The sequence below is a fragment of the Esox lucius genome, chromosome 3 (assembly GCF_011004845.1).
Source record: "Esox lucius isolate fEsoLuc1 chromosome 3, fEsoLuc1.pri, whole genome shotgun sequence".
Classification (NCBI taxonomy): domain Eukaryota; kingdom Metazoa; phylum Chordata; class Actinopteri; order Esociformes; family Esocidae; genus Esox; species Esox lucius.
In genome coordinates this window covers 25,292,772-25,307,425 of record NC_047571.1, presented here as the reverse complement: position 1 = coordinate 25,307,425, position 14,654 = coordinate 25,292,772, and the positions used below count along the sequence as shown (strand labels likewise).

General features: G+C 41.8%; 1 protein-coding gene across 1 annotated transcript in view; it reads right to left on the bottom strand.

The window, feature by feature from the left end:
• tmeff1a (transmembrane protein with EGF-like and two follistatin-like domains 1a) overlaps positions 1 to 14,654 on the bottom strand; it is a 39,597-nt gene that overhangs the window by 1,892 nt on the left and 23,051 nt on the right. The window contains exons 4-9 of the mRNA XM_010892475.2: positions 10,298 to 10,324; positions 6,030 to 6,126; positions 5,285 to 5,433; positions 1,747 to 1,806; positions 1,034 to 1,151; positions 244 to 405 (exon numbers count right to left, since the gene is read on the bottom strand). Coding sequence (XP_010890777.1) covers positions 244 to 405; positions 1,034 to 1,151; positions 1,747 to 1,806; positions 5,285 to 5,433; positions 6,030 to 6,126; positions 10,298 to 10,324 — 613 coding nt within the window. The remainder of the gene's footprint in view (positions 1 to 243; positions 406 to 1,033; positions 1,152 to 1,746; positions 1,807 to 5,284; positions 5,434 to 6,029; positions 6,127 to 10,297; positions 10,325 to 14,654) is intronic.

The following is a 14,654-nucleotide window of genomic DNA, read 5'->3' as shown; positions in this document are numbered from 1 at the left end:
GAGTAGCCTTGAGTGAACTTCCCAAGCTAAAGCCTTTAACTCAGTGGTCAAACAGTCTGATCCCTGGCCAGCACGCCTACTATTTGCTTCCTTCAGTTTAAACCACTCACGCCTTAAGCCTTGTGCCAAATTTAATCTTCTCCTCCTCCGGACTTGGCCATGATGCGAAAGACAGAGACAGTGAGCCCCTGTGAGAGGTGTAACCACGGAGACCCCATCTGGGCGTGGCAAGGAGCCGCCTACCTTGTGATGCACATCACCACGGCAACAATGATGGCGATCTGCACTGCGCCGATGATGGCGGCTATGAGCACGTAGTGGAGCTTCTGGCCGCTGGGTACCACATACAGGATGTTGAAGTCCTGAGGCTCCTCACACTGCGCCCCCTTGTAACCGGAGTCACACCTGTGGGCGCCGTCACGGTGAGAGAGAGCCACGAAGCAAAAACAAATGGCAATGCCAATACCACGCATAAATGCTCCGACCTGTCCACTTATAAACAGACACAAGACAGATTATCAGAGGCTTTCACATCGGATCTAAATGAAAGGACCATGTCGGTCGAGGAGAAAGGGGCATGTCGGTCGAGGAGAAAGGGGCATGTCGGTCGAGGAGAAAGGGGCATGTCGGTCGAGGAGAAAGGGGCATGTCGGTCGAGGAGAAAGGGGCATGTCGGTAGAGGAGAAAGGGGCATGTCGGTAGAGGAGAAAGGGGCGTGTGGGTAGAGGAGAAAGGGGCATGTCAGTGGAGGAGAAAGGGGCATGTCAGTAGAGGAGAAAGGGGCATGTTGGTCGAGGAGAAAGGGGCATGTTGGTCGAGGAGAAAGGGGCATGTCGGTCGAGGAGAAAGGGGCATGTCGGTCGAGGAGAAAGGGGCATGTCGGTCGAGGAGAAAGGGGCGTGTGGGTAGAGGAGAAAGGAGCATGTCGGTAGAGAAAGGGGCGTGTGGGTAGAGGGGGAGAGGAGAATGTCAGAGATCCAGCACTGACAGGGGGAGAGCATATTGGGTCAGCCATGACAGACATAAGACAGACCTGCAGGTGGCCATGTTGTACTTGATCTCGCATTTCCCATGTACACAGAAGCCGGCGTAGGTCTCTGCACAGGGGATGGACATCCCGGCGTAGAAACCGTCCCCCTGGTCGGCTGTGTCTGAGAACGTCGCAGAGAAAATGGGTTTCTACTACGCTCACTACTATTCAGCCGCAGATAAAAGAAGCTACTCAACCTTTAAAGGAAGACACACATCCCCGAGAAATGGCGACAGAACATAATTAGCGGTTAAAGATACGTAATGAAATGACACGCAAGATTGTTGTTGATTCCCTCGCTCATTAGGAACTGTTCTATGTAACACTGTACACCATATGGGATTGAAAATAGCTGGCGACCTTTACAAATAGCATTTGATTCCAGCGCATTATAAGATGAATCAGCATTAAAGCAATTGATTCAAAAGGCTTGAAGCCTTATGTAAATTACAGTATTCCCAAGAGAGAAAAGAGAGGTTATAACAGAAGTGTGAAGAATTAATGGATGGAAGATAATAATGTGTGTGCCTTCTGAATTCCGTTTTATCTTTCCCCTTCTTGTCATCCGCTCGTGTGCTGCAGTCAATAGTTGAGGTGGTGTAATTTGTCGCTTTAGCAAGACTGTTGAACAGTTTTACAGTGTTGTTTTTTTGCGGCATTTGACTTCATACTTCATGAATCAACAAGGAAATGAATGACATTAACAGCATGATTACCTGTGATCTCAGGTTTGTAGGAACTGCCGTCCTCTTTCTTTCCTATTCTCTCTTTATCCGCTGGTGAAAAAAGGCGAGAGGTAAGTTGAAACTCACACATATTCATATTGTAGACATTTCTATCCTTGTGGGGACACACAACAAAAAAAGCATTCCTATTCAAGATCATATTTTCCCTAGCCCCTAAAATCCTAATCCTGTCCCTAAATGTAATCACTAATTCCCACTGTAACCTTTACACTAAACCCAACCCTTAAGCCTAAACTAGCCTTTTGCTTTGTGGTTACTGGCAATATATCTCCACAAGGTCAAATTCTCTCTCAAGGGGATTTTTTCCCTCCTCACCTGGATAATTAAACCCATACACATACAGTACACACACATATCGATTAGCTTATACAATATTCATTCATCATTACAGTCATCAAAATATGACTGCTTTTCTTTTGACAAAAAACATGTCATGCATTTCTCCTAGTCTTTTTTACAGTCGCTAAATGTAGCCTGTTCTGCTTTGTGGTCCGTGTTGAAGCCTACCTCCTGTCTCTGTCTGTGAACAGGCCCTGTCTGTCTCTCTGGTCTCTATCAGCCAAACAAACTGCCTAAAACTATTCCTCTTTGTGAATGCTTTGAAGGATGTTTGTTTTCCAAGGTTTCAAAATATGTGTTTCCTCTCTGTCTGAAGGGGGATATCAATCTGTCAGAATGGAGGCGTAGAGAGGTGAATCATATATAAGGGACACAGGACAAGCACGCCTTTTTGGAACTGGGGTGAATGATGTCCATGACAGAAAAGGCAGGCGGTTGTGACTGGCTGTTGTTGTGACAGTGTGTGTTGTCGGTTAATGTGTGTCTGTGTGTGTGTGTGTTTTTGCGCATTCTTCCGATCCTACAAAACAGTCGTCAGCTAAAGTTGGCTTGACGCAACAACGCTCTGGTCTTGTTGCGCTGGCCTGCTGACGAGTGTGGTTGATATGGTGTGGTGCATGCTAAACAGGAACATGAGAGGGAAGGAGGAACAGAGAGCAGCTGTGAATGAGAAAACCCAGAGGCACATACACTCATCCATGTTTTATACTCGATTCTATATTCCATCCTCTGGGAATATTGACAGGGCTTTTTCTTCCGTGCTGTATTTTTCATGCTGCACCGTTCAGTGGCTCAGTTGAAAGTCAGTGGTTGTGGGACATGGTGGGGTGGCGACGCCCTGTCATTTTAACGTTAAATAGTGTACTGTAGGCCTGATTAGACTCTACCTGCTGGGAGATGTAGCGTCACTCAGATGGCTCTTGGTTAATCGTGGTGTTACGTTGATGTGAAAAGTCTTATATAATATTTCTAATATAATAATGCAATAGTGCTTGAATATGTAGTGCCACTTTGGCAAGCGCTCGAATTTGATATCGAACCTGTCCCCGATGAATGTATTGCATTGTATTAGTAATACAACCGAAAGCATTTTAAATGTCATCAAATATCGGATGTGTCAACTCTAATCAATTTCACTCAGCGATATTAATTCATCTACTAAATCATGGGGAAATGATTAGTCAGTCCTGCGATTGCATTAAGCCTGTGGTGCTCCGTATCACACCACGTCTTCGTTGGTGTTTCTGTGAAGGAACCCGGCGTGAGTCTTGAGTGTTGCACTCCTCCTACTCCTGGATCCTGCAGGGCACAGTGTCACTCTCCAACACAGGCAATCAGTAGCCTTGTCGTAGCCTCTCCTGGCATATGCAAACCGGGGTCCAAATTATAGAACGTTTGCCTTTGTTCAAATGCAAAAATTGACCTGGGATTGATTGAACATAATTGAACATGCCTGGTGTATAGAAATATGGACATAGCCCACCTTGCACTCAGACAGACTCAGTCAAATGCTCAAAGTATTGAAAGAAAATAAATTGGATAAAACTTAAAACCAATCTGGACAATGACTTTCCTAAACATTTTTTTTTGTGTGTGTATTAGGACCTGTGATAACATTAATTTTGTCTACCTTGTTTTATGTAAAAGTAGGAATTTAGGTTTTGACTGTGGAAAAAAGAGAAATGCCTTGGCATGGATGCCTAGGAAGAAGATATGCTGTGATCTTCAATTCTCCCAAGCCTGTTGAGAGTTTCAATTTCCTCTACCTTCCCCTCAGTCACCCAGCAGTAGGTACATCAAAACTCTGAGAACACAACTCATCTGATTTTTTTCCTTCAGATGCCTCTGAAACACAAGACAAGGCAAGCTTCAATTTCGGCAGAGTACATTTTATTCTGGGAATGTTGGACGTGATAGGGGTTTGGAATGGAGTAGGGGAGAATAAATACCACATATGTTATTCACTATGATGCTCCAGTAAGAGCTTGGGTGTTTGTTTACTGCCTTCAAAGGCTTTCGTGCGTTCACCTAGTGCTAATTGATTTGCATGTCTGATCGGTCGGCTGAGAAGTGACGACAGGTGTCTGCTAGGTGAGAGCTTATCTCGCGAGGAACTTCAGTTAGGCGGGCATGAAAGACTGCAAAGAGAAACGGGACCTATTATGACCGTGCTTTTGTGTCTCGTGAAAGGTTGGTTAACTTGGGTGACAAGGCTACAATGGGGCTAAAGCTTTTAGAGTATACTAGCGCAGCGTCACCTGGCATTTGTACTAGCATAGGTTTAGTGTAAGAATGTCAAGAGATGATTGAAGCTAACACTATTATTCCTGGAACTAACATAATTTCCTGGGAGATTCTGAATTTTGCCTTAAATGCAAACAATACTGAGGAATTGGCACATCCATGAAATGGCTAGCTTCCTATGGTGTAATAATGGAGGTCAGCTGTAAAATGAAGACTTTGGATTAAAGACCTATAATAAAACAATGCTAACATCAACAGTCTATAAGAGAGTGACACAACCATAATGCTAACATAAACAGTTTGTAAATAGCATCTGGTCAGCCAAGCTAGCCATAAACAACCTTTCGGAAACCCCATTCCAAAGATACAGCTGTGGACCCCCCCCCCCCCCACACACACACACACACATTGTTTCTGCACTCTCTAGCTTGGTTTGAACTCTGACCCCAATACAAGTTGAAATTGTAACATATACTGTCTCTCTAACACGGACAAAATGACCAGCTGATGGTATTTCTTACTCCTTTCATTGAATCAAAAAGGAGAAAATCCCCTCATCTCATTTTGCTGCGCTTTGAAAAGCCCATAACTGTGGCGAATTTGAAAATAACCCCATTTCAACCCAGTAAACGGAACAATAAATGAAAGTGTTTTATAGACCTTAGAGAGATGCTACAAGGGCTATCCAATTTGCTTTAATGTGCCACGCTCTGTGGAGACCAGAGCTGAAGGGAGTGCTGCTGAGTAATATGTTCTCCGTGCAATTGCGTTATCGAATCAATGATGCTTGGTATAGATCTACAGAATGTTTGACAGCTGAGTGTTGTGAACAGAGGGTAAAGTTTGTGCCCCGAAATGCGACAGAACACTAGAATTTCTGACCAGAAGTAAAAATCCAAACCTCCACAGCATACTAATGTCTCACCTGGGCATCTCCCGAGGTGCTTGACGTCAATCTGCTCCTGTTTCATACACGAGGCCTCTCGGACCAGACAGGGGTTGTTGTAGGAATTCCCATCTGTGGCACACACTGGATTCTCATTATGGCCGCTGCAGTCAATGTTGCATATGCACCTGGCAGGGAAAGAGAATTGAACTGATTATTGTTCCTCCCTACTATTACTACTCAAGACAACTATTACTACTCAAGACAACTATTACTACTCAAGACTACTATTACTACTCAAGACTACTATTACTACTCAAGACTACTATTACAACTCAAGACAACTATTACAACTCAAGACTACTATTACTACCCAAGACTACTATTACTACCCAAGACAACTATTACTACTCAATACTACTATTACTACTCATTACTACTATTACTACTCATTACTACTATTACTACTCAAGATAACTATTACTACTCAAGACAACTATTACAACTCAAGACAACTATTACAACTCAAGACAACTATTACAACTCAAGACAACTATTACAACTCAAGACAACTATTACAACTCAAGACAACTATTACAACTCAAGACTACTATTACTACTCAAGACTATGGGTCTTCAGTAATATTGTTGGTTCAGAACAATGAGGCCAAAAACACCCTAGTTGTAATGTTTAATACAGCATAAATGAAACATAGACAACCTATTGCTCTTATTTCCCGGTGTGACGTTTCATACGGTGTGGTAGTATTTCAAAGTAACTCACCAGACGTCCTCAGAGTCCTCATCGCATTCTGCTCCATACTTGCATGTGCCGCACTTAGTGAACTTCTTCCCCAGGTCTGAGCCGGAGCCTTCGTATTCTGGAGGGCACACATTACCAGGCATTTAGGTTTCATCCATCCTTATCCATGGCTTTCCCATTCACAGTTCACCCTCTCTAGCTCAGTCCAGAGCCCCGTCGCGCCACTTTATACAGACCCCAAAAGGAATGTCCCCTGTTTTGCCGAAATCCAAATCTTTCAGTGCTTGCAGGGTAATGCCCAGGTGATGGCTAGATTTGGATTCTGAAACATTGTGAGGGAATGTGGGTTATTTCTCTGCACTGACAGATTACTGTTTATGCTTGTATTGGCAGTGCTCAGGGTCAATAGATAAACATGTGCTAAGGCTTTGTTGTCACTCGTAGGCTAGGTTGGGTTAACCTGTGTCAACACACTGTTTTCCAGCACTGTCTCATAAACTGATGATATACAATACAACAGGTTTATGAGACCTATTTACAAGTTACACCCTTTAAGATAAACTGTATCATTACTTTAACAGCAAATATTTTATCTTTCCAACAAATGTTTAATGAATGTGAGCCCAGACCTGTTTTTCTGTCCAAACAAACAGCCATTTTTCATTCTCTATATAGAATATATTCGCTTTTAGAGAGTAAGAAATTCTTGGAGAACTTGTTGCTTTGCTGTAGCAGGATATGACAACTGAAATGAAATCAACCGTACCACCACAAAACTTCTCTATTGCTGACATCTTAAAATGAGCTGGAAACGGCTATCTCACAGTGTGTCCCCAATTAATTAATACTAGTGCACTACTTCAATTCACCTCTTTGCATTATTACGACATGCCTACCTAAGCCTTTTTAAAAAGCCATTGCTTAGTTTATCCCTACTGTCCAGAGATGTTTCTCTACTCGGGCTGAAAGCCAGTTCGGCATGTTCCAAATAGAACACTATTCTCTACAGAGTGCACACATTCTGACCAGAGCCCAATAAAAGGAACGGTTTGATCTGGGACAGTGAGTGTCTCTGCTCTGGAGGGTGACGGCTGTGCTGCAGTGCCAATCTACCAGGAAAAACATAGCTCACACAGGGGTGGTGAAAAACACAGCTCATATGGGGGTGGTGAAAAACACAGCTCACACAGGGGTGGTGAAAAACACAGCTCAAACGGGGGTGGTGAAAAACACAGCTCAAACGGGGGTGGTGAAAAACACAGCTCAAACGGGGGTGGTGAAAAACACAGCTCACATAGGGGTGGTGAAAAACACAGCCCATACGGGGGTGGTGAAAAACACAGCTCATACGGGGGTGGTGAAAACACAGCTCATATGGGGGTGGTGAAAAACACAGCTCATACAACGGTGGTGAAAACACAGCTCATATAGGGGTGGTGAAAAACACAGCTCATACAGGGGAGGTGAAAAACACAGCTCATATGGGGGTGGTGAAAAACACAGCTCATACAGGGGTGGTGAAAAACGACTACTACTGGTGCTACCCTTCCCCCAACTACCAGATATTAATCTGCAGGAGTCAAAGGGGATGAGCCACTTGATCATGTTTTACATTGACAAACAGAGGGGGGGACCAGAGACTCATGGGAGATTTGCAATCACAGCAGCCATGAGCCCTCCACAGAGACCCACACAAATGAAGAGCATATCGTCAGGGTATTCTCAGTTACATTATCTCGCTCTCTCACATCCACAAAACACACAGAGACCCACAAAAATGAAGAGCATATCGTCAGGGCATTCTCAGTTACATTATCTCTCTCTCTCTCACATCCACACAACACACAGAGACCCACACAAATGAAGAGCATATCGTCAGGGCATTCTCAGTTACATTATCTCTCTCTCTCACATCCACACAACACACAGAGACCCACACAAATGAAGAGCATATCGTCAGGGCATTCTCAGTTACATTATCTCTCTCTCTCTCACATCCACACAACACACAGAGACCCACACAAATGAAGAGCGTATCGTCAGGGCATTCTCTGTTACATTATCTCTCTCTCTCACATCCACACAACACACAGAGACCCACACAAATGAAGAGCGTATCGTCAGGATATTCTCAGTTACATTATCTCTCTCTCACATCCAAACACAGATACATACACACCAGAGTCCTAACAAACACACCGGACACAGCAATCAGATATTCGTAGCTAAGGGCTGAACACACAAACACGCAGACACACACACACACACACAACACTAAATACACACACACACAGACATAATTACTATCCCATAGAGAACTATTTCAAAGGGGAAAGCAAAACACAGCCAATGCACACAGACAGATACAAAAACATCAGAGCTCAATTCCACGTTAATAATTTATATCATCAACAGCCCAGCCAATTGCCTGTAGGGGATTATGCCTGTCTATCTAGTCCTGTGCAGATGGTAGATATTGGTTCCCTGGCCACTGCAATTAAAACCCCAACAGTCACATTAAACAACAGACGACCCAGCCACCACATGCAGGTGGTCACAAAATGTCTTATTTGGCAAAACAGAGACGGTACTGCAGCAGGCTCATGAGCACGTTCAGTCCATCTCCCAGGAGACAGGAAATATCAATACCTCCATCAGTAGAAATTAATGAAAGGAACCAACGACTGTTTTCGCTCAGACTGTTAAAAGAGACTTAATATTCAAACTCACATACAGACTGTGTACAAAGCGGAGCGTTTCGCTGTTATGTAACCCCCATTCATAACGCAACTAAAATCCGAAGACTTTGTTGGGTATTGTATAAAAATTATTAAGAGACACTTGAAAGCTTTCCAAAGTAGGGAATAAGCAGGGGGATTTTAAGTTAAACTGCAATCTAGGCATTTCCAAAAAGACAGACAAACCAATTGTCATGGTCAAGGGACAGTATTAGCATAGAGCATGAATGGAATAGTAAATAAAGTCACTGTACTTTGTCTGTGGACATTGAAATATCCCATTAATGGTGTGAGGAAATATTTTCAAAAAGGGCAAAAGTTAAAGCTGATGTTTAGTGTCTAATTATTCCACTCACATACAGTAGGTATTGGCTGGCTCCTTTATACACACCCCCCTGGGCACAATCCATTGGAACATTATGAAACTATATCAATTGTCACAGACACAATTTAATCTAAATGCCAGTAATTTAAAATGCAAAGACAATTTTCGATTCACACTTGCAATGAGTAACTCTCGCTTCATCTTAAGACAAAACATGCCCGCGCAGCCCTTTGGCCAGACCACTGACCTGGAAGGCGTATTGACTCACTGACAATGTTGTTCACCTGTAACTAAAATGGAGCTCTCCGTCAAACAAGTGCTTTTGCTGACGACAGTAGAATTGTTTCGGTGACAATGTCACAACCAAAACATTTCTTTGGTTCTGTTTATGGAGCTGGAAGGACTTACAGACTCAGACTTCTTATGTCACCACTCCGATACACACTGAGTGAGACGTCGTCTTTAGACTTAAGTAGACAGTTGGAGTATCAGTCGGTCAAAAGAATGCCACATAAAGTGAAAGAAAATAGCAATTTTCATCTGTTAACACTACCAAGAAATATCTCTGACGCGAACCTGGCATCAAGTCTCTAAATAAAACTATCGTAGTGTATAAACCCCCTGTCAATGTTTTGTCAAAATATTGTGATATGCAATTTAAAGGACAGATGTTAACAAATTTGCCAATACAGTTGTTGCTAACATCTGCTGTAGCTGTGGCCAATGTAGTGTGCTCAGAAAGCGAGCTCAAACAAGCTATTTGCTCTCAGTTAGTGACCTGTCTCTGGGCCGTCTTTAAGTCCTAATGCATTATGTCCCCCTCCTTAACAGTCCCACCCAATGCAAGTCAAATTGTAATCTACCGTCTTTTGAAAATTCAGCTCTAATGTAGTTGAATGGCAGATTGCAGATGAAGGTCTAGTGCTGGCCGAGCTGGCTAGAGACTAACAAAGAAAATAAATTTGAACCCCTCTCTTTCCAAACCACACTGAAGAAATGTAATCAGGACACTCAAAAAGATTGAGAAGATTATATATAGACTGAGAAGATTATAAGATTATAAAAAGCACTAAATAATACAAAGTTATATAGAAATAAAAAATATATCTGTAACAATCCTTAAGCCTTCTCTGAAGGCTTAGAAGGCCCTGACGGTTCTCCAGCGATGTAATGATAAAAGTAAGTATTATCAATATGCTTGACATGTGGTACCATAAAGTACATACCTCCATCTCCAGAGCCAGAGCCAGTATCTGTGAACACAAAAAAACCTTGTTAGTCCCAATTCTAGTCCACGTAGTGATGTGTAGCCTTCAAAGCACTGAGCTGGAAATTCAAATGAATTAAAAAGGACAGCTTGACATTACTGCTTGGCATAGTTTAGTTGCATTAAGTAATGGACCCTGGTAACGCAAATCTTGGCACAGAATGCTAGAATTAAGAAACAGACACTTTCTTCCAAGATTTTGGCATGGAACTAGGAAATATTGGCTGCATCTTTCAATTACATTTATTTTTCCATAATTCTAGAAAAAAAAATCCCAGATAATTAAACTTAAAAGCTACTAAAGATCTCAGACCACAGACGATGTAAACATAAATAATACTATTACTATATTTCAACCAAACCCATAAAGCAGATAACTGACACTGCTCCATTTCAGGTAGCCACCATTTACTTTGTGAAAAATATTTCAATCTTAAATTACATCAACAGTGATACATTATTTTAAAGGGTTTTTAAAACTACTACAAAAAGGTTGTAATACAATATAACTTAATGAAAAAAGCAATGCAACACCCAGTGCCCCATGTGACAAAAGGTAATTACATATTGGCCAATTTGAGTTGACTTTAAATGACATGGGTGACATTATGAGTGGTTGAAAACACTGTGTTCCACAGTATTAACCTCCTGTTAATTACCAAGCATGGTGGTGGAAATGGAATGTGTGGAGGAAGCTTTGCTCTTCCAGGACCTGGACAGTTTGCCATCAGTTGAGGAACCATTCATTTTTCTCTGTTATATAAAATGGGATAGTATCAGGCCACCTGTCTGACCTGGAACTGTGCCGACTGGGTAGCCTGATCTGTATCGGTATCCGTGGCATTAACTGGAGAACACGGGGCTCCCTCTCCTAACCCTGACATAAAATGTAAACCGATTTTAAAACGGTACATACTGTAATGGTTTTCAAACATTGTCACTCTCACTTCGAAAGGTAATTTCCGCACATTTTCTCACATGATGTGTGTGTTCATAACTGAGTAACTCAAGCATTACGACAGCAAATCAATGCACTAAGAAGCTAGCTAAAAGTTTTTAGCATGCAGAACCTTGTCGGCAAATACCAGCGGTTGTAGGCCCTGACACTGATAGCACAGGCGGACCGTGACCACTGAGCATTTCTTCCCCAACGCTTTCATTTCTGGGAATAGGTGGGATAAGCAAGTGTACACATATATATATATATATATATATACACATACACACAGATCGATTTGCTGACCAATTATAATATTGTGCTGCTTTATTTCTCCTTCCAATGCAAATTATATCATTGTGCATTGTGCTGCAAATTCAGGTGACATCTATTTTACCAAAACGGCGTTGTCACGTTCGACACTGAGCCTATACCAATGTATCTTCATATTGCATCCCCCTCAAAAAAATCAAAATAAAATACAGGAGTCAGGCAGAAATGTATTATGTTTGTAGACAGCCATGGCAAGCATGCAAAACAATTTACAGCGACAAGCGGGGTGTGCAATGACCATTTCCCTCCAGACAGTCTTACACAGTTCTATCAGGTAGCCACTGGATTAGCCAGATTGACTCCAGTTGTTTGAGCTGTAGCTGTCTCCGTCTAATTACCTTAGCAACAGGATCTGACAGTCAACGGATTGCTCCTGTAAATAGTTTGCGCTAATCTCAACGTGGATTCAGTATATTTATTTGTCTATTTCCATAACTGACTAACTAGTAATATGCAGTGTTCGCTAGCACAGCTCTAAACTGGGGTAAAGGCAACTTATTGTTTTGCTCTGCAAGTGGATGACCTGATGCTGGAAACGTCTGTGGCGTAGACACGTGCGACTGTTTATGTGCGATGTTGAAGGGTTTTTCATATTCATTTGGATGAAGTGCATGCCCGTGGCATTGGCTGTCAAGCATTTTCCTATAGTTATTGGCTGATATTGGGCTTCCTATCTTGGTAGGTGATTAAGAAGATACTTGACTAACATATCATGTGAACATTACTAAGATTTGATGTTGAGTTGAAAAGCCCTTGAAAATAATAATAATCAAAAAAAGTTTAATAAGTCCCTTCGAATGCTTTTGGAAAGTGGGGGACAGCCGATCCATCTGGGCCTACATAGACACTACTGCAACAATCACTTATTCTACCAATATTGCAGAGAGTTTTGTCACAACGCCAAGTGAGTCTGCCACGAGTGCTTGGCTTTGTGGCTGCGTCCTAAATGGCATCCCACTTCCTTTAAGGACCACTACTTTTGACCAAAGTCCACTGCCCCAAGTGTGACAGACACTCGGCTGTCTTCAGCTAAGAGAAATAAACCCAGCAGGGCCCTTGGTATTCATGGCGCTGCCTCTGCAGTCGGCTCATAGCCGCCAAACGCTTCAATTACAGGAAGCATAAATCTGGGAGAGGGGAAATTGGACTGAGGAAGGAGAGAGGGGAACGAAACAGAGGGCACATTACAACGACAGAAACCTTGGTTAGGTGTTCTGAAAGTTCTGTACTGTGGCGCCTCACCAGGGAAATCAGGCCAGGGGGCCGATAGATTAGGTTTACAACGCAAGCTGGAAACTGTTGTTCGAAGTTTCTTGCATTTTGGCTGTGCTTGGTGTCAGTGCGACCCCCTGTCTTGGGACATTGGGTTAAGGTGAGCAATGCCTGTTGAGAAACTTTGTCTTAGTGCAGGGGTTGGCCAAATCTGTATTTGTATAGGTCTGCTGGTTTCAGACCTACAAAACCAGATGTGCAGCTATTTGGACTGCTTTTAAACTATATCCACTTGTTTAGTGTGTTTTTTTGTAAAAAGTATGAATAAAAAGTTTGCATAGAAAATAGACATGACCTGTCTTATATAAAAACAGCTGGACATAATGATGTCACACCTTAAAAGAAAATTATTGCAAAATACATATAGTATTGAATCAAAAGGGTAGTTCAATTCATTGAATTGGTAATGCAAGTGTTTCCTATGCCATCACATGACAGGATTCCCACGTGTGCAGAATATTTTCTCTGTCTTAAGCCTATAACATGCGGTCATTGATTTCTAGCTAGACAAACAAGCAAAGGTGCAGCTCATATCTACTTGATTTCTCATCAGTTCTCATAATAATGTATAATTATGTAATGCAGGCCTAGTCTAAATGTGGTTTGGTATTTACAATAAGCTATTTAATTAACTTAGGTAATCTTAGTCTATTCGCTGATAGATTGTTTTCAATATGATAGAACTAACAAAGGCCTTAGCCTATCTAACCAATAACCTCATAAAGGGTTCCTAAATACCACAAAAAAAGAAGCATATTTTTGCAAGAAGTGTTAATCAGGTTATAAAACGTAGCTGGAGTTGTGTCAAATATATTGAAATACATTAGGGAAACTATATAATTATTCCTGTCTAAACAGAAAAGAAAAAACAGCTTTGGAAAGTGTTTTGTCACATGACGTAGGCCTGAGCACTTAGCCTAAATTTGGGGAGCAGGCCTTTAGCTTTTTCTTTAAATACATGCGTGTGAAAGTTGTATGATTCATTGACGCTAACGTTTGTGCGCAATAACTTTCAAAAGCGTGGCGGTTTCATTGATGCTGAAATGGAAATAATCTTATGGGACGAATTTACCACGCAAAGAATTGATCTTTAGCTTGCTCAATTCCAGACTTGCACGTTTTTCAAGTGTACTTTCCGTGACAAACACAGCCAGTGCGTACAGGGTTTAGTTCCACAAGGTTTTCTGTACACACAAGCTACATTTGGTCCTAATCTGATGCCATAGTTTCCATTATTCGTTCAGCCAAAACGGACCTTACAAAAGTGACGACAGCCTGTATTCCCTGCCCACCGATCTGCGTTTGTCATGTGAAATATGAATTGAATGTAAGAACTTACTTATGGTGTCTGTTCTAATCATTCTCATGTGCCTGGATACCAACGCATCTGTTTCATGCTGTAGTTTGTAATAAGGTCGGCCTGGAGTTCTGAAATAATTTAACTGTGAAGCTTGCAAATGGAATGTGAGGTAAATCCAGTCATTTTTTCGTAGTGAAGACAGTCCTTGACTTGCAAAACATTTGTTTATATATTTCAATAGCCTACATACATTTTGCAACAGCTTACCATATGGGTTCATAATTAAATGTGTGCTGAGGCATATACTAACTTGATAAAAATGTGTCCTGCATACCTTCAAATATACTCGTCAATCATAATTCAGTCACAGTAACTTTTAAAACTTGGATGAAAGAAAAAAAACACTCCTTGAATTTCCAGTCGAAAAAGTAGATTGAATAAAAGTTTACTCTTTCAATGGTAAACATTTATTCA